Source organism: Manihot esculenta, chromosome 18, assembly GCF_001659605.2.
Source record: "Manihot esculenta cultivar AM560-2 chromosome 18, M.esculenta_v8, whole genome shotgun sequence".
Lineage (NCBI taxonomy): Eukaryota > Viridiplantae > Streptophyta > Magnoliopsida > Malpighiales > Euphorbiaceae > Manihot > Manihot esculenta.
In genome coordinates this window covers 7,628,456-7,653,438 of record NC_035178.2, presented here as the reverse complement: position 1 = coordinate 7,653,438, position 24,983 = coordinate 7,628,456, and the positions used below count along the sequence as shown (strand labels likewise).

The following is a 24,983-nucleotide window of genomic DNA, read 5'->3' as shown; positions in this document are numbered from 1 at the left end:
TCCAACAAACAAACAAATCAAATCCGAATCGCAAAACCCACCTCTATACATAAGCACATAAGCACAGATCTGATAAAATAAAGCAAAATCAAAAGAAAAACAACACACACCAAAACAAACTTCTCGCTGAGGCAAAGAGGCGACTACCAATGGACAGAAAATAATAAAATCTCACATGCAAGCCTTTTCCCTTCGGGTAGAGAAAGCCACAACAAAAACTTAACTTGCACTCAAAACGAAGAAATCAAAACTGAACTCACAAAACTAACAAAAGAATATGAAAAAACACAATAGAAGAAAAATAAGCCAGTCCCTTTGCTCTCACTCGACTCTTTCCATATCCCATCTTCACCCACTCGGCTCTTTCCGTATCCCCGTATCCCCTCTTCACCGATCAGCAAAACAAAAACCCCTAACCCTTCCGCGCTCTCGCCCTCTCTCCCTTTCTCTAGAAGATCCCGAGAGCTCCTTCTTCTTGACTGCTCGGACGAACACTATTAACTTTTCAGTAATATTCTTAAAAATAAAATAAGAAAAAGTTTTCAAAAATAACTAAAGGCAAGGGGAGAGGTTGGGGGCAACGTTATCAAAGGTTGAAGATGAATGCAGCATGCTTTTCGTTTTGCTTCATTTAAAGAAGACAAGGTCATTTCCTTAGAACTCTGATTCCCGAAACCAAATGCTTTTACAGCATAATTTCCATTTACTTCTTTCAATTCTTACAATGTTCATATATACACTGCATGTGAATATAACGTAAAAAAATGTGTTCCTATAAAAAGACTATGAAAGAAAAAGAAAACAAGTAACACTCCTATAGCAAAAAGTTTTAAAAAAGATCCTATGCACAAACCCAACGTCCATAACCTCATCCAAACCAATTTCTACCAGCCCCCGTGATCTCAACGGGACGTCCCCTGCAATTGCAAACACCAGACAGAAATTTGCTCAAATTGATTATCTACCTCGTGACAACAAACAGAATGCATGTCTTTATGGCATAGGCCTGTCTGCTTCTCATTTGAGCACTCATCATAGGCTGCAGCTTGTCATTAAGTCATTATGCGAATTGGTTTAATTAGCTCATCAAGCTCAACTAATTGCAAGTCCAAAGGATCACCCTCACTGAAGGATGCTTGCTCATCCGCTAAATAGATAGTTTCTCTGGCTGCTTCACCATCGTCAAGGCTGATATAGTCACCAATGCTTCCTCCAATATAAACCTTGGAATTATCTTGTGCTGAGTATGTTCCAGGCAGTGCAGTTCCAGGTTCAGAAACACTTGTATGCATTGAACCAAAGTATCGCCCTAGGGCATTCTTCTTCTCTCTTGATTGCTTGCTTTTCTTTCCCTTGCTTCTGTTTTTGGGATGATGAAGCTTGCATTTCGACCCTTGAGGACAGGATCCTGTTGCTTCATATGCGGGGCAGACGTAGCTGTGCTTCTTCCGACACTGTATAGCAGAGTTATTGAATTTTACACACTCAAAAGGTTTTGTGAGATTGCGAGTACACGGAGAAAGAGAAAAGAGTTGCAAGCTTAAAACAGGTCAGAAACATAAAAAAATTTATATTACATAACAAAACCGGCAAGAGTATAGACAATCATGCGATATTCATAAGGTAACGTCTAAAGCACAATCAATTGAATTATAGCTAAATCAAAGGCCAGAAACTTTTTTGGATGGGGGAAGCCTATAATTTTGGGAAAATGGAAACTGACAAACTGAATCAAGTGGACAGTTCAGCACAACAATAAGCAATAAATACAACTTGCTGTTTATTTAAAAGAAAGAGAGAATAAAAAAAATTGAGGAAGCTATTCAAAATCCAGACTAAAGAGAGAAAAAAAAGCATTCAGGTTTATGCACAAAACAATCACATAAAATCCAACAATCTAAAACACCTAACAGCTACACACACAGCAACAAAGGATAAACTAGAGAATTGGCTTCATTCCCCGATACAAATGTGTTAAATTTAGGTCAGACCTAACTCACCCAAAAGCTAGCTCAAGAGGAGGATTGCCTATGACCCATATAAGGGGCACATTATCCCTTTCCATGACCGATGCAGGATTCAACACACCCCTCACGCCTAGAATTTTTACTGGTGTGTGACATATTTATGGGAGGCCCAATATCGAATAGGAGGCTCTGATACCATGTTAAATTTGGACCAGGCTTAACTCACCCCAAAAGCTAGCTCTTGGGGAGGATTGCCTATGGCCCATATAAGGGGCACATTACCCCTTTCTACAACCGATTCAACAAGATGTAAGAAATATATTGTTGGAGAAGCAAACTACGTTCTTCAATAGACTATTAAAAAATGCTATTTTATTGGAAGCCACAATTCAGAGATTCAGCATTAAAGGGTAAAGATGCGCACTCCAAGCAAGTCTTCCAAGTAAGGGTTGGGTGATAAAGTCCATTGCCCTAAGTTGTAAGCTGAGTACGAGTGAATTCTCCTCTATACGAAAGACTATTTATTCACACCGATAAGCTCAGTCACCAATAGTTAAACAATATGAAGCCCATACCTCATTGCCATCGGCACAATATCCCCTCAAAAATCCTTCACAAGTAGATGCATTTGGATTCACATGCACATGCCTGTATGGGCAATTTTTATTGGTGCAAAGACCTGCAAAAGAAATTATCACCACTCTGCATTCACACTAATACATTAACCAGTGGGAGATAAAGCACCTTGCAAATAGTAAGAGCAATCTGGCATCCTTTCTGGAATCACCTGCAAAATAAACATATTCAGCAGATAATGTCAAGACCACTAATTCAGCCATCCTTTGAACAGAGAACAGCAAGATAATTTTGCCACGTTTTTTCATAAACCTTGTGAGTCAATTTGCAGTCTGAATTAAAACATAAACCATTTAGAAACTTTGTGCAGACAGCAATTTTGGAGGCATCATGAATGTAAGGGCATTTTCCATCATCTTTGTTGCATTTCCCAAATCTTGTGAAAAATTGACAATACTTTCGCTTTCTAGCCAATCGTGATCTAGCAGTGTGCAAACTCCATCGAACTTTCTCACTTGCCAAAATGCGTGTTCGTTTCTTTGGATCTCTAACAAGTTGGTTGCCATTGCCAATTCGGACATATCTGTCAATAGAGGAACCCAATTATGCTCAACCACTCAAGTTCCATGGTAGTTAAAATGACTTGTTTGTCATTGTAAAACTCTAGTTTACAAATTCTTCTGCATTAACTGCAATCAACTGGCAAATTATGGCAGCAATAACTATGAAGGAAGGACATACTCATCTTTGCCAATCACTAATCTCCTTGGAACGTAAGGTCTCTTGGAATCCTTTTCTGTTTGAAAAGCAGCCGAACGTGATGAATCTTCATCTACACAGATATCAATTTCACTCATTCACTAATTGCTAGGGTGGAAATGTGTCATTGACATGTGATGAAGAATGCAATCCAAATTTTAGCAATTTCACAACTGGATGGGAGCCTCATTGGCTTGAAATTTTAAACTTCTTACATAAATAAGATTGTAATTCAGCATGAAAGTGAATGGTTGAACAAATTTTAAACTTCAATGTCATCAAGAGGAGGCTTTCTCAGACCCACCTCATAGAAACATGAGGCAAAGGTTACAAAAATGTCAATTTTATGTATCTGTATTAGTATATTATTCGAGAGAAATGGGAGGCAGATATCATGATTTGAACCCTGACCTCATTTACAACACAGTGGCTTGACTCGGAATACCAAATAGTAGCAGTGCCTATTAACTCATGAAGCCAAAAAGTTAAATGTTTGTCCTTCTACTACTAATTTATCATTTAAAAAGTATCCTGCAATCTACAGTTTAATCTGGGAAGCAAATGCATTGGAACCAGGTTCTCAATCACAGAAAAGAGGAGTAAGTGAAGGGGAATAGAGAAAAAGAGGAAGGAAAAAGTAGAAGAGAGAGAAAATATCACATATTGCTTCTGAAATGACTATCTCGGAGCTTTTCCAGCTCTTTGTATACCCTTACTGCCAATTGTAAACTAAAAATCTAGTAACAGGCTCTAACTAATTTTCCCTCCAAACGCTAGCTAACCTTTTTCTTGACTTTTCTTGCTTTCATACCTAGTCCTGCTCACTTCATTATTACCTTTATTCCTGTACTTCCTATGTAACAATACCCACTCCACGAGAACATTCTTGCTGCCAAGAATGTTGAAAATATATGGGAATTGAGCCTGAATGAAGGTTTGAACTTCCCAACTTGCATCTTCAGCTGGCTTCTATTAGCTAGTTGTTGACCCCTGAGGATGGTTGCTGCAATACCACTCTCTGCACATTAGAGAATTAATTGCTTTTTGCCTTCTCCATCTTTCAAATTCATCTTCTTTAATAACCAATAGATGCAACTTCCTTCAGAATTAATTTCTTCTTCAGACTTCTTAATATCTCCCATTTCTCCCCCATGGAAATTAGGAACTCACAATCCTCAGTCCATATAAATTCACCTCCATAACTCCAAGAAATTATAGTTCCCTGGGCTCTAGATTCTGCATCAAGAATTTCTTCAATAAGAAGTTCAGTTTTGGGAATAAGCTGTGCAATCACTTCAGATTCATCTCTTATTTTCCCCAATGCGCATTCTAGCTGCCCATCATCACTGTCTTCATCATTCTCCTCCTGATAAGTCCTCACTCATACTAGATATATTAGCAAGAAAATACTGTTCCTGCTCCTGCTCCTGCTCCATCTCAATGTTATCATTCTCCTCTCCACCATCAACAATGGCAACCTCTTCTTCCTCTTCTCCATCACCAAAATATCAACCTTTTTCTCTTTTCAATCACCAATAAAATCAGCCTCTTCCTCTTCACCATAACCATGAAGAGATGCTGCATCACCAAAAAGTTGTCTCCCCCTTAATATCAAAATTAACCAGCAATCCCATTTCATTGCCATTCTCCCAAGAATTCTGAGGTTCTTGGTCTTGGATTTGGATATTTAATTCTGATTCAGAACACTGAATTTGTTCCTTCTTGAATTGACTTCTCAGAATTTTCCCTTTTCCCACCTTTTGGTAATTTCAAGCACACCTAGAATAATCTCTTCTAGTTCCATGGTATGTTGTTGGTACTTCTACATAAAGCAAAGATATTGGAGGAAGAAAATTGAAGAGAATGAGTCTCAAGAAAGAAAAGAATTGAGAAAAGAAAAGATACAAGAAGATCAAGAATAGACAAGAATTTAGAGAAAGGGAATTTGAGGTAGAAAGAAGGGTTTCTAGAATTGAAGAAAGAAAACCTAATTTCACAGTTCTTGGAAAGGAAGAAAACATATATAGAGAAAAAAAAATCTGGATTTCAGGACAGGAAAAAAGAAAGAAAGAAAGAAAGAAGAAGAACAAAGAGAACAGGTTCTGCCAGGAAGAAAGAAGAAAATAAAGGGAAGAAATTTCCAAAGAAGAAGAAATAGAAAGAAGAATGGGAAGAAGGAAGAAGAAATTTAAAAGAAACGAGAAGAGAGAGAGAGGAGCAGGAAAAACCTAATTCAGGGTGCAACCCAGTTCAACCTTCTTCAGCTTTAAGCTCACTCAGAAACAAGCTCTGACACCACTGTGATGAAACCAGGTTCTCAATCACAGAAAAGAGGAGCAAGTGAAATGAAAATAGAGAGAGGGAGGAAAGGATAGAAGAAAGAGAAAATGTTCTATATTGATATTAGTTCTGGAATGACTATCTCAGAGCTATTCCAGCTCTTTCTATATCCTAATCACTGCCAAGTACAAACTGGAGTAGATAAGGTAACTGCCTCTAACTTATTTTCCCTCCAAATGCTATCTAACTTTTTTTGGCTTTTCTTGCTTCCACACCTATTCCTACACTCTCATTATTTCTTTTATTCCTGTACTGCCTATGTAACAGCAAATTACATGGTACAGATTTTATTTGGAATGATGAAACAGATATGGCAGGACTTATCCAACATAATTATCATACAATCTAAGCTGTTCAACCAGAGATACGTTCATTAAAACTATCCAAAAAAATTTTTAAAAAAAAAGCAGGCATCTGAACATGTGAAGTAGCATAAAAAACAAAATATGCAACCACAGGTAGCATCCAAGAGTTAAAACCCAAAAATCAGAAATATCTAAGTCCTGATTCGGTATTGGGAGTTTAGGAATCATAGTCATTTTAGGAAGTTCAGAGTTCTATTAGTTAGGAATTCTATAATTATTATCCTATTAGAGTCTATTACTAGGTTTATTACTTATTTCCTAGTTTAAATTTGTTTAGAATTCTTAATTGGAATTGGAAAAATTTAGAACCCAAACAATGAAAATATCAAGTCACAAAAGAATTGTTCAAGAGACCCGATATCCTCTGAAGGGTCCGCCTTGAGGAATCCATTTTGTAGCGAAATGAACCAATCCTGAATATCCGTTCACCTGCCAAAGAATGGAAAAAAAAATATGGCATCATATTACACTATATTTAAAATAAAAACTAAAGCATCATCCTCAAAAGCATACCTTAATGTGCATATGAACTGAGAAAAAAAATGCAGAAAAAGAATGATAACATGAAAAGCAATAAATACATCACACACCAGGATCACTGCCTACCTGGGTGCAGATTTATACTATGAACTGACTTATGAGAAGAACAATTTCTGTTCTTTGTCCCAGAAACGGCACCTGAAGCATCACTCTGTTCTCTTTTCTTCTTCTCTGCTTCAGCAACTGCCAAGGTAGCTTCCTGTATGTAAATCCAATAGAAATCATTAACAGTGACACAGATCTTTTAAACATTGGTGATCTTTAAAGCTATCAAGGTTGGGGAATGGGGAAGGGGAGAGCCTGCCTCTTTTTACATTGGCCAACCTACCTCATTAGCTTTCTTCGATCGCTTTTCAATGGATTTTGACCATTTTAAACTAGATCCACCCACACTTAATACCTTGGACTTTCGAAGTGAAAATCCGTGTTTTGATCTTGTGTAAACAGTATCCCTCTTTCTCAATAGAAGCAATTTCCTACTATAAACAAATCACAAGAAGTTATTAGTCATGCCAGCTACCACAAGCATGATATAACAGAAAGAAACTGAAGAAAGATAAAGAAAACCACCATATGCTACACATACCTAATTGTTGATAAGGAAGAATTACTGGGATTGGTAGCTGTATTTGGCGTGAAACTTCTCCAGTATGTTGCTCTTTTCCAGGGAAACAAGTGAGGCAAGAACTTCTGACGGTGCAATGAATCATCACCATTGGACAATTGAGCACTGTGTAATGTCCAGACGAAAGAGAACTTTGAAGGTTTACATGACTTTGTCATGGCTGTAAATAGAAATCCAGATCAGTTTTTCTTTTTTGTAAAAAAAAATCCCCAATCATTATATGCAAAAGAAAACAAATTACTTTTATATCCCAATTGATGTGATACAAAATATCCAAGAAGGAAAATACTAACACAGAAGGAAAGAACTCAGGAAAGCTCCAAGATTCATTCAAATGATAAGAAGTAACCATAAATAACAAAGTATCTTTTATAGCAACAACATGCTAATCTCTCTAACAGAAATCATAACAAATCTGTAACTACTCAACAACTCTGTTTGTAACTATTCAAATCATAAAATGTGTTGGTTATGGTAGATAACAAATATTTTATACCATTTCAAGATTACACCTGGACAAAGTTATGTTTCCATCCAAGGGGCTGCTATTGGCTGTAAGAGACATATCCCAAAAATGCAGAAAGGCACTACCATATTATTGAGTGCTAAATTGAACATTATGAAATGAAACTCAAACCTAAAGAAAATCTATGATTAATTAATGCTCTGATCCATCAACTCTGGCACTGTCTGTCTAACAATTGAGATTTAACTAGAATTTTATGTACATAATGTTTTGTTAGAAGAACAATATAGCAAAATATAATTAAGCAAGCATAAATAAAGAATTTTACATTAAATTTGAAAACCAAAAGAAAAAAAACAAAGACCAAATATGTCAGCTCTAGCAGCTGAAAACCAAACAGAAGATGTTCACAAGAAAACAGTAGAGGTGTATACAGTTACACGAACTCATGGAAAATGGAATAATAATAATCTCTATGTAGAAAAACAGGCTATGCGATTCATTTAGGAAGTTTATTCTTAAAAATATGATACAACTGAAGAATACCAAAACTGCATGTATTCTCAATCATGTCATGCACCAAAAGCAAATGAATCCTATGCTATTCTCTTCATCTAGGTTGTGAAAATTAATGGGGAATAAAAAAGTGCAAGCAACTTTGTTTACAGGCCAATTTCAAAAGCCAAAATTGCAATCAATTGAAAGAGAAGCATTTTGTTTTTCTTTCCTACAAGAGATATTTGATAAATCTGAATGAAATTAAGTATTAAATACATCACATTTTTATAAGCACAAATTCTGAGAGCAATAAAATAAAGAATAGAGTGGCGACTTAATTGGTTAAACTTTGTGAGGATAAAATTACATATGCTGAAAATGAGTTCAACATACACACCTTTTCGAGATCGTCTCTTACTCGAACTTCTTCTGGAAGTTATGTTATGAGGAGTTTGCCCATCAGGATTTACAGTTTCATCAGGCATGATGACAGTTGGTTGAACATGGCTTTCTACTGAAGTCCTAACCAGCTGATTTTTTCTCCTCTTGTAATAGCCATCAGAAGGTAAGCCCGGGATATTATTAGCATCTCTAACAGACGGTGAACAAGGTCTTGAAGCTGCAACCAACTGATTTGATTTTCGTTTAACATATGTTATATTGTTGGCATTTGAAGACACTGCACTCCCACCGTTTAGTTCATTATGGCAATCCAAATTGTTAATCTGGCCAGTTTGAGTAATGGGATTTTCTGAAATTACTATTGCATTCTCAGAAGACTTTAGCACACCATTACTTACTGCAGAATTCATATTATCTGATGCAGTTTCAACAGCACAATTATGAAGAGGCTCTCCTGGCAGGGAAGATTTACAATCCCCCAAAGAATTGGTAGCATGGTTTGGCAATTTAGTGGCACAGGTTAATGGTGGTGTTCTGGGCCTCTCAAAAGCAGCAGTCACTCCTGTTCGTGCAAAATTTGATGGCTCAGCAACACCTGTTCTAGTGTCAGATCCAGCATTCTTCTTCAGTTCATCTGTACCCAAAGAGTTCATCCGATTAACAGAAGAACTCAAACCATGAGAACTCTGGGATTGAGCAGCCACTGTAGTAGGTTTTCTGACAAGACTGTTACCCTTACGAATGTAAGAGGTGTTCTGGAACTTTGTGATCTTTTTAGGAAATTTCCATTGTGTAGGAGCAGTGCTTGAAAAAGCCTTGTTTCCCGGCTGACCCAAAGTAGATGGATTTTCCGTTCTGTGCCATGTTCGAGGTTTTGAGATATGGGTTGAAGAGGCTGTGTTTTTTGAAGCAGTAAATACCACAGATGAGCGACCTGGAAAAATCTTAGAGACAGCTTGAGCAGGCTGAATCTTCCTCCTGTGCCCTCCACTCATGGTATTCGCAATTTGAGTACTATTTCTGGAATTCTGTGATGGCAAAAGTCCATTCTTCCCACTAAAAGAGAAATCATTTTCTACTCCGTGGTTGGAGTTAGAATTAATTTCAGTATTTGGTGAACCAGTAGTACCAACAGATAAATTAGAACCACCTTGAATTGCATGCTTCTCAAGTAGGATTTCTTGATCCATAACTACCTCTTCAATGGAAAGTTGGCTGTGTGATGTGCCTGGGATATCAGGCAATGTTTCAAGACAATCCATGTCAGATAAAGTATCAGACAAAAACCCCATAGCTTCACCACTAGAGTTGATAGTAGAAACTTCATTACCATCCTTTAATGAAGACAAATAGCTCGACATAGAAGGTAAATCATTCTTCATATGTTGAAAATCATTCTCCACATCTGCCCTAGGCAATCTTTCATTTGAGTCAGGGAACCGAAGTTCTGAAGGAAATTGGCACTGAGCTGTCCCACTGTCAACAATATCTTGTTCTTCTCCAGCATCTAAATCCATTGTTTCTGCCTCAGCACTTTCTATATGAATAGAGTTGCTTTGATGACTACTTCCAGCCATAATTAGAGTTGCATCTGCAAGCTGCTTACCATCTCTAAGTGAATCCACAGTGCCATGATATCCTCCCACAGAACAATTATCAAGTGGTACAGTCTCTTTCTGCAAAGGTGGGAAATCAGGAGTGAACAAATGATTCATGGCACACACTGAGGTATCAACTTCTGGTTGCATCAGACCATTGCCAGAATTGGAAGACACTTCTAGAGCTAATTCTGAGATGTCTGCACTTAGAGGTCCCTCTGACTCGTAAGATGCCATTAAACGAGTCAATTGATTAGTCGACTCCAGTTGAGAACAAGAGAATTTTCTTTTCTTTTGATTCTTGGGTGATGTCCCATCTGGACCAACATTAATAGTTCTGTTAACTGACACATTGGCCTCCATCACATCCGGTGAACTTCTCTGGTAAAAATCATTAATTCCATCTTTACAACCTTGCAACCCAACATTCTCAGAGCCACCACCAGAAACTGTAAACTCTGTTGGAGTAGGATCTTTGAAAGACAGCCTTAAGGTTGTATCCACCCAAGTTCCAGAGGTCACCATGTTTACAGGCTTTAAATATGAGTTATTCACCTCCGATTTTGAAATATGTAACTGAGGCATTTCAATATTTGTATTGCTGTTCTTAATGCTAGGTGTATCCTCCTTGCTGCCATCAGTAGAAATCATGCAATTCGGTGATCCTCCTGTAGGAACATTCTCAAGTGACAAACTAACCCTATCTGAAGATGGCCTCTTGCAAACATCATCAATAGTCCCATGGCAGGAAAAATTAATTTCTCCTGCAATAGTATGACCACTGTCAGAATGAAAATGAGTACCTACTTCATTGGAACAGCTCGCATGTGGGGCAACATTCTGAATTGTCCTTTCACCTGAATATGATTGCCAGAAAATTTTGCCACTTCCTGCAGAAAAATTAGCATTTAGAAACTGATCTACAACACCATTCTCCACTAAATGATTACCCTGATTTATACAAGCCTCCTTGCTTCTAACATCTGTCGTCCTAATGTCTGAAACTGTAACTCCATCCGATATTAAACCACTGTCAGACTCACACCCCAAGGTCGTATTACATGAACTTGCAGGGCCCTCATGAATCTTAATTTCCTCAGAACTTAAGAAACCAAAATCAGTATTGCCTTTAGCAGAATGAGTTTTCATTTCCAAATCCTTGGGAGATCCACTTGCTGCATTATTCTCAAGCAATAATGAGTCTGCATCCAGACAAAGTTGCTTGCTGGCGGGTTCAAGACTATCAATGTCAGAACTAGCAGTTCCATCTAGCAATTTACCAAAATCCTTGTCAGTACTTGAGACATGCAAGTAGTTGGCAGAATTACCATTTGCCATTTTCTCATTGATTTTGCTTTCTTTGCGACCAGAAGAACCCAGAGGAGAAGATGAATGGCTCCTCTTTCTCTTTATATTAGGTACACACAATCCACCAGAATCAGTAATTGTGTCATTGTCAGATACCATGATCTTAGCAAATCTCTCAACTCTGTCATTCTCAGTATCAGGCATCATAATTGTTTCATTTGAGTGAGGCTGTGGAATGACAATGTCAACTGAAGCTTCAGCAACACTCTTTTCAGGTTCAGAAGATGCAGGTAGACCATAGGCAAAGCCATCTGCTGTCAGAGATCCATCACACTTTGTAGTTGGCTGGGAACTTGAAGAACTCAAAGGATTTACAACTTTTTTCACTACTCTCTTCACTATTTTTTTCTTCTTTGCAACCTTGAGAGAAGATGTTTTACCAGAAATAACATTAGTTCCCCCTTTATTTGACACAGAACTCTTAGTAGATGTCTCCAGTTTACTATTTTCAACTGAGGTTATAGTCCCACTGGAACCAGGCAGTGAACTACTATCATGCACATTACCAATACCAGAAGCTGCAGCTTCCACTTTGGGCTGTAGTAGGTCCTTGTCCGAACTGGAAGTTGTTGCTAATGCAGCATTTTCTAATTTTCCTGTACCTGCACTGGGTTTAATTGCTGATGAACCTGAACTATCCTTATTAAGGATCAATACTTTCCTTACTTTCTCATTCCTAGGCGTCACGTGCAAATCAGAAACACCTGCAGAACTTGGAGTAGCAATAGCCTTCGCTACCAGTGAATTAGACTTGAAAGACACATCAAGTTCTACAGGGCTTCCCTCTCTAACTTGCTCTTCCATGTCATGATTCTGATACATATTTTGTTCTTTACCCCTAAAAGAACTATATTTGTTATCATCCAAATAACCCAAATAATGCAACCTTTCATCCTCTCTGTTCCTATAATTAGGCTTTTGAATCCTAAGAAGAACACTCTTTTTTTGCGGGGGCTTCCTTGAAATGCGACTAAACTCATAATTATCCTCTCTACTTCCCTTACTACTATGTCTTTCCAACTGTGCATTCACTTCTCTGCACCTATAATGCTCACGTTTCCCAGCGGCAACTCGAATTCCAGCAGCGTCACCAATTTCATTACTCCCCCTTTCAATAAAGGAAAAATGCGCATCTTCGTTAACCTCTCTGTCATGTACCCATCTCTGATTCTCGTCCATTCCATCATCATAGGGCAAACCGCGCAGATTATCACCAGGAGAACTGTGATTCATTTGATTCGATACCATTCGAAAATCCCTTGAAGACCTATTTGAAGTGGATCCAAATTGACCCCGACGATGATAATTGTCATCACCACGACCGAGTATATGTTCTTCTCTCTGTTTATGTTCCCCTACAAACCTAGAATTACCTTCTAATTCACGCCTAATCTTCACAGGAGACATGGGCTGGTTATCTAGAGGGCGGCGATATGAGTCCGCCTCCAAGTTAGCAGGAGGGTAGGGTCTAGAGGGCCATCTATCTGGCAAAAACCTAGGTGAGTCCCACAAATCAGGTCTGTCATCACGTATATAATCAGGTAATCGACGCGGAAGATCATCGTCGAAAGGTTTGTGGTGCATAAAGCGAGGCGATTGGGGGAAATTATGAACATCAGGGTGTGATCTGGGGTGATTAGAATTAAATGAATTAGGATTGTAGGAGAATTGGGAATTATGAGGATTGAATTGAGGTGGTGCAGGGAGAGAGTGGTAGGAAGGTTGTGGAGGAGGAGGACGCGGTTGTGGTCGGAGAGGAGGAGGTGCAGTGAGGAGGCTAGAATGGTGAGGTGCATAGACATTAGGATTATTGGGGAAAGGATGATCAGGATGAGGATGCGATTGAGGCTGAGGCTGAGGCTGAGGTTGAGGTTGAGGCGGAGCAGGAGGCGGAGGTTGAGGATGGCGAGGAACGTACCTGGTATGGTGAATGTAAGGAGAGCGAGGATCCATCGCCGATTGCCGTATATCTGGTTTCTTCTTCTTCTTGTTGTTGTTGTCGTTAGAGCTATGTTAGATTACTTTGACCCTCCAACTTTGTCAGCTATGCTTTGTGGAAAAGTAAAACAAACAAGAAGTTAAATTCCACGCCCCCTCCCCTTCCCTTGACACGATTAACAAGGAACTAATTGCTAGTTTTGTTATTACCAATTATATGCATTTAATTGTAGATTTTATATAATACGTTTTCTGTATTTAAAAAAATATAATTAATATAACTAAATAAAATTGTATAATATTTTCCAATTTAAATAGTTTATTTTAGTAAATTATTATTAAAATTAATAAATATAATTTATTCAATATATATTACGTAGAAACATATTATTTTCTCTTTAATAAATTACAATAAACGTAATTTTTCAGTTATCAGAAATTTATTATAATTAACCTTTTAAATTCAAATAATAAATTATATTTACATACATATGGACGTATTTAAATCTTATTAGCCTGATGATTAAGTCGTTTTTTTCTTTTTAAATATAAAAGCACTATCACAACAAACAATAAATATACGCGTTTAGTTATTAATAAATAAGATAATCGAATCGAGTCGAATTTTATAAAATTTAAACTTATTTATTAAAAAATTTTATAAGTTTAAGTTTCGGTTCAACTCAAAAATTAAATATTATATTCGAGCGCGACTCGTGAAAAACTCATTTAAACTAATGACGAATCTAATTGAAGTTTGAACTTAAAAACTCAATTAAAAAGTGCATTTAAACTAATAACAAATCTAATTAAAACTCGAACTCAATTAAAAAACTTCCTTAACAAAACTTAATTAATTTTTTTAAAATATTAAAATTTTAAACTAAAAAATCAAAATAGACTTTAATTAAATTAATCAAATTCTTAATTTAAAATATAATAAAAAGTAAAACATTTATTTAGAGAGAAATTATATTCCTCGTCTCTCTATTAGTTTTGGAATAAGAATAAAAATATTATTTTAGTAATCTCCAATATCTCATAAATTTTACGAAAATAAATTTATAGTCTAGTGGTTAATAAAAGGTGATTTTTAAAATAAATTTATAGTCTAGTGGTTAATAAAAAGTGATTTTTCAAAACGTTTTAGATTTTGTTGTCATTCATAATTAATTAATTTTTTTTATTATTTAAATTTTAATATTTAAAATTTTTATTCTTTTATTATTTAGATTTTAATAATTAAATATTTATTTATTTATTTATAACATCAAATAATATTTATTATTCAAATACTAATTATAAATTTTTAATTAATTATATAAAATATATTTAATATAAAATTAATGATATAATACTAAATTTAATAATTATTTATTTAAATATTTATATTATATGAAAAATTAATTAAAATATATATAATAAAAATATAAATCTATATATAAATAGTTGATATGGGAGAGAGAGTTTTTTTTTAAATTATATAGTTTTAATTAAATTTGTATAATTTTATTATTAATATTAATAGATATTTTTAATATAAGTATAATCAATTTAAATTATTCAAATTTTATAAATGAATCATATTGATTTATATTTAAATTATATAAAAATTTTAATTTATAAAGTTAAGCAAATAATATTAAATAGAAAAATAATTATATAAATACATATATAAATATATAAAAGTAATAATAATAATAATTTATTAAAAGATTTAATAGTTTAAAAACGTGTCTGTCCTAAAAAATAAATATATAAATTAATAATATAGTTATATAATTAAGGGATAGAAATATAAAAATTAACAATATATATAATACATAGATTAAGTGGATCGAGCTGAGTCTCTTAACGAGTCTGCTTGACGAATATCGTAACGAGTTTGTTTACTGTTCACGAGTCTCTTAACAAGACTGTTCACGAGTCTCTTAATAAAATTTAAAAAATAATTTTTTTATTTTTTTAATTAGAATAAAAAAAAAATAAAATGAACACATTTTTTAATTTTTTTTAAAAAATATTTTTTAAGAAAAATAGATCGTTTATAAACATTTGTTTGTTGTATATATAATAATGGTATTATAAAATATAATAAAATTAATTTCAGTTCAAAAAATCCTAACCCTTCTTAATTATGATTACAATGAAACTAGATCAATATAATTTGGCGCCTTGTAGAAGAGGGCAAAGTTAATGTCATGGAAATTATTGTCGGTGGGGAGGAAAGCTACAGATGGGACTTCCCTTTAGATCAGTAGCATGGGAAAGTAAGGACCCATCTACCAACCGACGGATTTGGCCCCTTCTATAAATCTTAAATTAGACCCACATGAATCAGTGGTTCGATATGATTTGATCTGCTTAATAATAATAATAACAATCATTGAATCATCTCAGCTGGAATTGGATTTTAAATTAGAAAAGTTATTAGAAGCAGAATCACCCCAAGCCAGCCCCTGGGAGCCACGCCAAGAACCCACCTGTGGCCGGGCTAATAATAGTTGTAATAATACGACTTGAAAATGACCGAAAAATTCTTCCACGTGGTCGATTGTATAATAATTTAAAATTAACAAAAATTAAAATTAAAAAAATTTATATAAAATCTAGTAAATATGAAACTCTAATTTATCGTAAGAAAAAAAATCATCAAAACATCAAGCGTGTACCTGCTGAAAACACGTAGTGATATTAGCCTTTTTGAAGCAAATGTAGCAATGATTACTTGGCTTATCACTCAATCAGAGAATGTTTTTTACAGCAGATCATGATTCTTTAAGCCACCGACACTTTTGGGGGCAAAAATGAAAAGGGAAAGTTACCGATAAGTTGAGAACTTTGATTATGATTAGCAGGGGAAGGAGGAGGGCTCACCATAAACAACCTCTCATCCAACACCTATGCAAATAAAGCCAAAAACCAAAAGGAATATACAAAAGAAAGCATCACTGAGAATGATTGATGTTTAGTCGAAGCTCGACGACCGGCTGCACCTGCCTAACAAATAATCCTCCAATGAGATGGTTTCTTCAATGCTGCTCATGGAAAGTGAATCATCCTCCACATCAAGCAATGCGAGGCTAAGATGAGACTGTAGATTTGATCGCGGACATGCTTCATCATCCAGTGTGTCAGGTCCTTCAGCAGTATTGACTTGTAGCCTTGCCCATTTCATCACTTCAGCATCCCCTTGAAGAAGCTTCAAAACCTTTGAACAACAAGAACAAAAACAGTTGAACGTTTGTTTTATTAATGTGCACGAGACAATGAACAAAAGCAAGTAATTTATACTAGATAATGAAGTAATAGAAAGATGACATACGACGCTCATTTGAGGCCGTGCTTGTGGAGAATGTTTTACGCAGAGAGTGGCAGCTAAAACCATCCTCTCAATCTGATCATGATCATAGTCATTGCCCAAGCTTGGATCCAGCAACTTCGAAATCTTTCCGTCGTTTAAAATCGGCTTTGCCTGGACAAGTAAATTCACTTATTTTCAGGGAAAAAAAATCAAATACAAGAATCAACTACTGAATGAATTCCACATTGACAGAGGACATACCCACATAACTAGGCTTTCTTGGCCTTTTGGATGCTCATTGCTTATAGGTTTTCTTCCTGAAAGAAGCTCAAGGAGCACAACACCATATGCATAGACATCTATCTTGTCATTTACTTTGCCATACATGAAGTATTCAGGAGCCAAGTAACTGTAGCAATTAATTCACTGTTACAAACTACTAGATAACAATTTATAAGAATATGTCTTTTTCAAGATGATTTGGGTGAATTTCAGGAAACAAAACATCTTTGTGTTTATTTTCATTGTCCAAAATACAAAATAGCAGCCAGAACTCGTAAAACACGGCGATGAAAATTACATACCCAAAGGTTCCAGCAACATCAGTGCAGATTATATGAGATGAGGAGGTTGATGTCCATTTAGCAAGTCCAAAATCAGAAAGCTGAATAAACCAGAAAAGCTTCAGCACATAGGAATTCAGAAGAATAAAAAACGAATACTAATAGAAATGAAAGCTAAAAGGTTAAAAATGCATCACCTGCGGATCGAAATCATCAGAAAGAAGTATGTTTGATGATTTAACATCTCTGTGTATCACAGGTTGTGAAGTTTCATTGTGAAGATAATTCAAAGCCCCAGCTATGCCTACAGCGACTTTGTATCTCTCGCTCCAACCGAATGCAAGGGAGTCCTTTCTCTTACCTGTGGATATTAAGACACAAAAGCACATGAAAGAAAGTCAGAGGCTGACCCAAATCCACACAATCCAAAATCTGAACCATGGAAATTTGTTAAGAATTGTACCATGGAGGTTCTCTTCAAGGCTTCCTCTTGATAGGAAATCATAAACCAGGAGAAGTTTGTTATTCTCGAAACAGAAACCCAAGAGAGAAATGATGTTTTTGTGATGTAAGGTAGTAATAATCTCAATTTCTAAGACAAATTCCTTTATCACATCTTCGGACGGCTTTAAGATTTTCACAGCAAGTTCCTTGCCATCAGGAAGGCAACCTTTATAAACCCAACTGCTGCCTCCTTTCCCAACCAAATTTTCTGAAACACAAAAAGGGAAATCAAGTAAATCACAAGCAAAAAATGAAACTAAAATTGCTTGTACTTTTAATTTGAGTAACAAAGACAAACCAGCTGAGAAATTAGATGTGGCTGAGACAAGTTCTTGGTAATTAAACAATCTGCAAGTTGCTAAGTACTTCTCATGAAGACCCTCCAATTCTTTTGGTAGAGTTTTTGAATTGTCAGGAGATAGTGGAATTGTCAAATTCTCTGTACCAACTGGAACAATGGCACCACTTTCTCCATTTAAACTTGATTGATTTTCACCCTGATCACGATCATTCTGTTTGTGATCCGATTTGGATATATATGACGAAAGTTGCCTGCTGGGCAACCTCATTGCCCATTGAACCACCGAGATCTGCCTCCCCGATGATCTATCTGATGTTCGTCGATCCGGTAAGAATGCACGGCGAAGTAGCGGCCAACCAGGCTTCATTTCAGGCACCTGTCTGATTAAAGAAGAAAATGAACAGGAAGGTGCCTCTACCTTTGGAACTGGCACCAGAGCTAAAGATTTAACATCACCACCATTATCACCATAAGACTCTTCAGCAGATTGTCTACATGCATTATCATGAGATTTAGCAACTGCTCCACAAACTGAGCAACTCTCTTTCATGATCCTCCCTAAACTATTCGGCCGGGCCTTAACTAAGGCCTGCTCTAAAATCTGGTCATCATCTTTATCCTCGCCATACATTAAAGCCTCATCAGGACCACTTTCATTCAATACTCTGGAATTCTTACTTAATGAAAATGACCTGTGGATTGCATTAAGCAGACCATTCCGGCGATCATCTTTAGCTCCTGCAAATATTACAAGATAATTAAATTTACTTGAAAAGGAACAAAAAAATTGGATGTTTATGAGCTCAAAAGAAGATTATAGAACGAACCATGTGAATCTCTAACCAGAGAGCCTTCTCTCTGAAACAAAACTTTCCCGTTATTGACGGCAAGAACAGAGCAATCCCTGGGTAGCTTCTTGGCGCAATACTTAGCAACAGATGGCGGTGACCGGATTGTACTGCGGCTCCCGGTAGCTCCGACTATAATCTTTGCTGCTGAGTAGGATTTTGCTTCCCTAACTAAAATTTTTCGTGTTGACGAGCCTCTGCATATCTTGAGCTTGAGATCCACCTGCCAGCCACCAAATCCCATAAGTCTTTAGTGAAATTAACTGAAAATCCAAAACCCTCAACTCCATGAATGACTGTTCTATTTAGCTTTGCCTAGTGTTCTCGACGAGATTGAATGAAAAAACAATAGTAAACTTTTTCCATTTTCTCACCAACCAAACAGACGGCAATAAAATTACAACTGTTGAAGAGCAGGAAGCAGACACGAATTAAAGAAAAAGGAGAAGAGAGTAATTCATGTTAAAGAAAAAAAAAAAATTAAACCAACCTGTTTCAGGTTGCAGAAACCTTCATAGACGGCAAGAACAGAGTCAAAAGCTTTGACAAACGCAAGAAGCGAAGACTTCCCTTCTCGATCTACGATTTCTACACATATCCACTTCACCAAATCACCAAAGCTACACAAATAACCAATACATACATATATATATATATATATATAAGAATCACTTTTAGCATTCACTCACCATCATTACCAAGAACATGCAGAGCAATAACAGTATCCCCAGGTTGAGCCACTTTGACCATGGCCCAAGTCAATAGCTCTCTGCTCTGTGAGTCAAGCTTAATCCCCACCATCACCGTGCAGCCACCGGGGACCGTCATTTCTTCAGGTCCAAGCTGCAGGATTTTCATTTCCATAATAAGCTTCAATGGGTTTAGGATAGAAGCTGAAGCTGGTTTGTCGTCGATTTCGTGGGCAGAGACTGAAAGATCATGTTGCGTTGATAGAGTATTTAAGGCGTAGAAGAGGAACAGAAGCAGAAACAGAGCTCGTATGTTTTTCTCGTTTTTTTGGCTTAACCGCCAGTTTAGTTGTTAGCTTTTGAAGGTCGCCAAGGAAGAATAGAAAGTAAAAGAGAGGGAGAGAGAAAGAAGCAGTAAGGGAATGTTAGAGTGCATCCGGGTACATTTTTACTGTAGAGTTACTATATACGCTCTTCTAATAAAAAAAAAAATGCTACGTTGATTAAAATCATTACAAGTTTCCCAATAATCTAAATTAATAAAATATAAGAAATTTTCTCTCTTTTAATCTCATAAAAATTAAATTATTTTTATTTTTATTTTGATATAATAAATATATAATTAAAATAATAAATTTTATTTATTCATATCTAACTTTTTATTTATATGATATAGTTTATTGAATTCAATGAGTTTCATTTCAAATCAATTAATACATTATTAAATTAAAAATAAAGAATCTTATAATTATTTTAATGGACAAAAAATTTTTATAATTATAAAATTCATTAAAAATGTTGTCCAATTATCTCACAAAATTTATGCATTAAGTCATCCGTTGCGTTTTAACTGATTAAAAGCAGATTATCATTTTTCTTTAAATTAAATGTGTGTATATATATAATGAAATGTGATTAAGAATTTTGGATGGTGGTGATTTGATTCTTGGAGGGCTGCACTGGGTCCACTTGCGAGGGACGTGGGACCTAAACTAATAACTGGGATATTATTGGATAAAAAATCGAGGTCATTGAATGAGGTTTACTATAATGAGGTGGGGAACACAACCTTATGGTACAGGTTTAATTGTATATATTTAATTTCTTTTTTAAAAGACATTTTTTTGTGGTGAAAGGAGATTTATTTTGGCATATCTTTTAATTAATTAAACGTCACTTGAAGATTACTCATTCATGCAGCCGGCGGTACCATATGATATAATAATGGAACCGACTGTACTGTATAATATTTTAATAAGGGAGCAAGGCTGCTCGTGACTGCGTACAAAGTTGATTTTATTATTATTGTTTTGCGTTTTTAAAAGTTACTTCTATCGGCTGAGGTACGAAGAAAACCATAATCACGTGGTTTCTAATCAAATACCATACACGTGTATAACTTTACTGATGTGTGTCCCACGTCAACTGCTGTCTTGACACGTGTTCCATAACTTTCCAGCCACGTCGATGCCCAAAAGCAAAGCAAACACAAATTAACTCGCATTTTACATGATGTGGTAATTTATGAATATAAATTTAACGATGAATTTGTGCCGAGGAAATAACAATATAATTATTAAAAAAAGATATAGAATTATGTTTTCAAAAAAAAAGTACATTGAAGACTTAAGAGGGGAAAAAGACTTTTTATTTATTTTTTGAAAATTAAAGATTTTTTTTCTTTTATTAGAAAACTGCTTCTTCTACCTCCTTTGAATAGAAGGAGTTTCCTTCCCTTTTGTCTAAAACAGTAGCAAAAATTAGAATTTTATTTCAAAAGGAGTAAATTTTAATATTATTTTTCATCTTATAAATATAATTTTTTTATTTTTTTAAATTATAAGTCACTTATCAGTTTTAATATTAATTTAATAATATGAATTATTTAATTTTAAATAAATCGACCACTTTAAGACTGGTACTATGAAGTCAGAACAAGCAGAGCACGGTAAGATAAATCTGCACAATTCCCATACAAACCTTCTGATTTTTTTAAAAAAAGAAAAAGTAGAAGGGGCTTGGACCTTGGAGAAGGGAGTATGGAAATTGGACTACAAAATGAAAGTAACAAAATAGACCATTCAAAAAGAAACTGCCTAAAAATTAAAAAGGAACATATAATTAAAATTTTTTAAAAAAAACATATAACCACGTGCTGCATGGTCCCACCTAAGGACATGGAGTGGTGGGCCACCCACCACCGCCACCGCTACCATCACCCTCCTTCCCTTTTTGTTTTTTGGCCAGCCACCACCCTCCCCTTACTGCAACTAGTACACATAATTACTACTTTTCCTCAATACTCTTCACTAGTTCAACTACAATTAATCCTCCATTAATAAAAATCTATTACAACCTCTGTACTCTATATATAAATTTTTCTTACACAGACCTTAACTGGGTTGTCGGTGGAGGGATCCAAGTCACCGTCTGTCACGTGCCAAAAGTGATCAAACCCCACTTTACCCTTCACCTAATATAACCAAAGTGAAAATAAAATTAAAATTGGAGGACTTCAACATTATTTTCCACCTACCTCTTTCTTGCCCGTTAATTTCAAGTTAGCTCCACAGCAAACAACAAAATTATTTTAACGATTAATTTGGTGTTATGTATATAATTTCGATATAAATGATTTGATTTACAATTTTTAATTACATATGAAAAATGAAGTTAATATGTATATTATGCAAATTTAATTTATTATATCTATTTATTCTAATATTAAAAAAAAACATAAAGAAAACACTCTTTTCAATTAAGCAATGAATAAAATTCAAGAACAGATATTTTATAGAATGATCAAGGAGAATAATACATTTAATGCGTAATTCATGTAATAATAACTTAACCGAGTGAGTATTGAAAATTAAATATTTTTTATTTTTTATTCATAAATAATATTTATGTCAAATTTTGAATAATGCAAAAAATATATTATTTATTTTTTTTAAAAAATAAAACATAATTTTAATTTGATTCACAATCAAATAGTATGTGTTCAATTAATTAATATTAGTAAATATGCTTAAATTAAAAAAAGGTAAAATTCTTAAAATTTATGTGCAAAAAAATATATTATGAAGATATTTTTAATAGATTTATGTGTGTGATCTTTGTAAGGCGGTTGGTTAGATCTGGTGGGGGCTCACTGTAGTACGGTAGTCCCTACGTTACCCTAAAACAGCCATCTTTTATTTGAGATGTTTGTGGGTTTTTCACGTACATCTACCTAATTGTCAAACCTTGTGGCCTTTCTTAGGACTACAATGCCCTAAAATGTCATGATCCTTTTTAAAGTTGATACGCTTCAATCCAAATTTCAATTTAAAATTTTGAAATTTTAAAAATAAATTCAAATTATTGAGTACAATTTTCATTTTGCTTACTATTAAATTGTACGAAATATTCTATATAAATAGTAGTGAGATGAAGTAATATAAAATTTTTATTATTTAATTAAAAATTTTAAATTTAAATTATAAATAAAAATATTTTTAAAATTTAAGAGAAAATGTTTTATTTAAATAAAAATAATTTAAAATATTAAGAATATATTTATATATTTTTTAAAATTAAAAAATTAACTAATATATTTTTTAATAACATAGTAAATTTTTCTAAAACAATATATGCAGCATTTAAAATGCTGAAAAATAAAGCTTCTCATTAATGGGTTTTGAGGAATGTAAACTTGAGCTGCAATCTTTGATTTCAGTGGGGGATGAATTGTGAAAGCAGCCATTTTCAGACAAAACAAAGAGAATAAGGTTACTGTAAATCACGACATGAAAATGGTGGCTCACTCCCACATCCCAAAAAACCAAAAGATTACCATGTTTTAGAAAATGATTTTAAGTTGAAGACGCTTTGGTCTTAATCAAATTGGTTCATAATTTAAGAGTGAGAAGATAGGGATAGTGATTGTTGCTTAATTAGAGAGTCCTGTGATCCTAACAATGGTTTGTGGCAGCTTCTCTTTCAATGAAAAAATGGCACAAAATCTTACATGGGTTTTTCGGATTATTTTAATTATTAATATTATTATACATTTTTTTAATTATGCTTTCTTTGGTTAAAATCATAAAAAAATATTTATTTTAATTATGCTTTCTTTGTTTCACGAACAAAATGTTTTTCTCTTTAATACTTTGATTACAACTTAATGAAATCAATTAAAATGGGGTTGATTAGACTTTTTAAATAATTTAATTTCATTTAATGAAAAATAATTATCAATATAATCAAATTATAGGTTATTTTTGTATTTCATATTTTAATTATGGATGTGTATTTTTTTAAAAAATTTTAATATACATGTACTATTTGTAATATTGCTAAATTAACATATTATAAATAATATTATCGACTCTTTATTTTTCTTGAAATAAAAAATTGACTTCAAACTGTATTAAAATAAAAAAAAATTGTAATATATTTAATTTGGTTTATTTATTTTGGATTTTATGTATAAATGGCTTGATTTGATAGGGAGAGATTAATCTGTGTATCTAGTTTTGATTTAAAAGCTTTAAAACTGTATTAAGCACAAATTCCATTTTTTTAAAGGACATACTTTTAGTTAATTAAATCAGTTTAGGCATTAAATGCATATTATTCATTTATAGTTAAAATAAAAATTAATAATATAAAAATTATATTAATGCTTAAAACATTATTTATTTATTTTTAACATAAAATTAAATAATAAAAAATACGAATTTTTACAAATAATTTTACATATGTGAAAAAAAGCAAAACATATTATACTTTTAAATTTTATAAAAAAGCATCTCATGATATATAAATTATTTAAAAGTGAAATTAAAATAAAATTTTTTTTAGTATAAAAAAATAAAAAATTTAAATTTCAGAATTTGTATATAATTATATAATTATTATTAGGTTATTCACTGTTAATAATAAATTGAAATAATATTTTGAAATTTATAAATATATGTTAGTAAATTTATATGCTTTTTTTCTTTATTTTAGAAAAAAAGAGAATAAAAAGTTATTAGCATAAATTATTGATTTTTTATTTGAAAAATAGAGAAAATACAAAGAATATCTTTCCCTCTTTTCATTTTTAAAAATAAATATTATAATAAAATTATTTTTTATAAAAAATAAAACGTAATCAGAGTTTAGAGAGATGTAAAAAAACTTGGACCCGTTCACATAATTTTTATGGAGATGATTTATGCATGCCTAAACAGAAGAAGCTACAGAACCAAATTATAAACTGACGGTCCATTTTCTATACCTGAGAGCAAGGTTGAAATTTAAAGAGAAACGTAGATTTAAAATTTATCAGATTTTTCTCAAGTAA

At 34.0% G+C, this 24,983-nt stretch overlaps 2 protein-coding genes across 4 annotated transcripts; both read right to left on the bottom strand.

Moving 5' to 3' along the window:
* Positions 1-666: 666 nt before the first annotated feature.
* On the bottom strand, positions 667-13,605 carry LOC110606470 (uncharacterized protein At1g21580). Of its 3 annotated transcripts, none has more exons than XM_021745274.2 (10): positions 8,534-13,603; positions 7,134-7,332; positions 6,876-7,026; positions 6,614-6,746; positions 6,362-6,436; positions 3,285-3,375; positions 2,856-3,126; positions 2,712-2,754; positions 2,543-2,646; positions 667-1,454 (listed from the first exon to the last, which is right to left on the bottom strand). In XM_021745274.2, exons 1-10 carry the CDS (start codon positions 13,455-13,457, stop codon positions 1,053-1,055), a joined length of 6,393 nt encoding a protein of 2,130 aa, XP_021600966.2. In that variant the 5' UTR covers positions 13,458-13,603; the 3' UTR covers positions 667-1,052. The 3 variants fall into 3 exon arrangements, 2 of the variants coding, with proteins under 2 accessions (XP_021600966.2, XP_021600967.2); XM_021745275.2 differs by having other exon boundaries at positions 6,876-7,023; XR_006349423.1 differs by having other exon boundaries at positions 1,369-1,454; positions 2,392-2,646; positions 8,534-13,605.
* Positions 13,606-16,142: 2,537 nt separating this feature from the next.
* Positions 16,143-20,044, bottom strand: LOC110606168 (cysteine-rich receptor-like protein kinase 26). The gene is made up of 10 exons (XM_043952862.1): positions 19,652-20,044; positions 19,453-19,550; positions 18,942-19,185; positions 18,112-18,852; positions 17,773-18,021; positions 17,507-17,670; positions 17,331-17,410; positions 17,008-17,155; positions 16,768-16,917; positions 16,143-16,653 (listed from the first exon to the last, which is right to left on the bottom strand). Exons 1-10 carry the CDS (start codon positions 19,824-19,826, stop codon positions 16,411-16,413), a joined length of 2,292 nt encoding a protein of 763 aa, XP_043808797.1. The 5' UTR covers positions 19,827-20,044; the 3' UTR covers positions 16,143-16,410.
* Between the last annotated feature and the right edge of the window lie 4,939 nt (positions 20,045-24,983).

Excerpts from the sequence above, each read along its gene's own strand:
- LOC110606470 (XM_021745274.2), bottom strand. The coding sequence starts at position 13,457 with ATGGATCCTCGCTCTCCTTACATTCACCATACCAGGTACGTTCCTCGC. Across the intron at positions 7,333-8,533 it reads TAAGAGACGATCTCGAAAAG|CCATGACAAAGTCATGTAAA; the intron begins GTGTGTATGTTG and ends TTCTATTTACAG. Across the intron at positions 7,027-7,133 it reads TCTTCCTTATCAACAATTAG|TAGGAAATTGCTTCTATTGA; the intron begins GTATGTGTAGCA and ends ATTTGTTTATAG.
- LOC110606168 (XM_043952862.1), bottom strand. The coding sequence starts at position 19,826 with ATGGAAATGAAAATCCTGCAGCTTGGACCTGAAGAAATGACGGTCCCC. Across the intron at positions 18,853-18,941 it reads TCTGGTTAGAGATTCACATG|GAGCTAAAGATGATCGCCGG; the intron begins GTTCGTTCTATA and ends TAATATTTGCAG. Across the intron at positions 17,156-17,330 it reads GATGTTGCTGGAACCTTTGG|TTACTTGGCTCCTGAATACT; the intron begins GTATGTAATTTT and ends TAATTGCTACAG.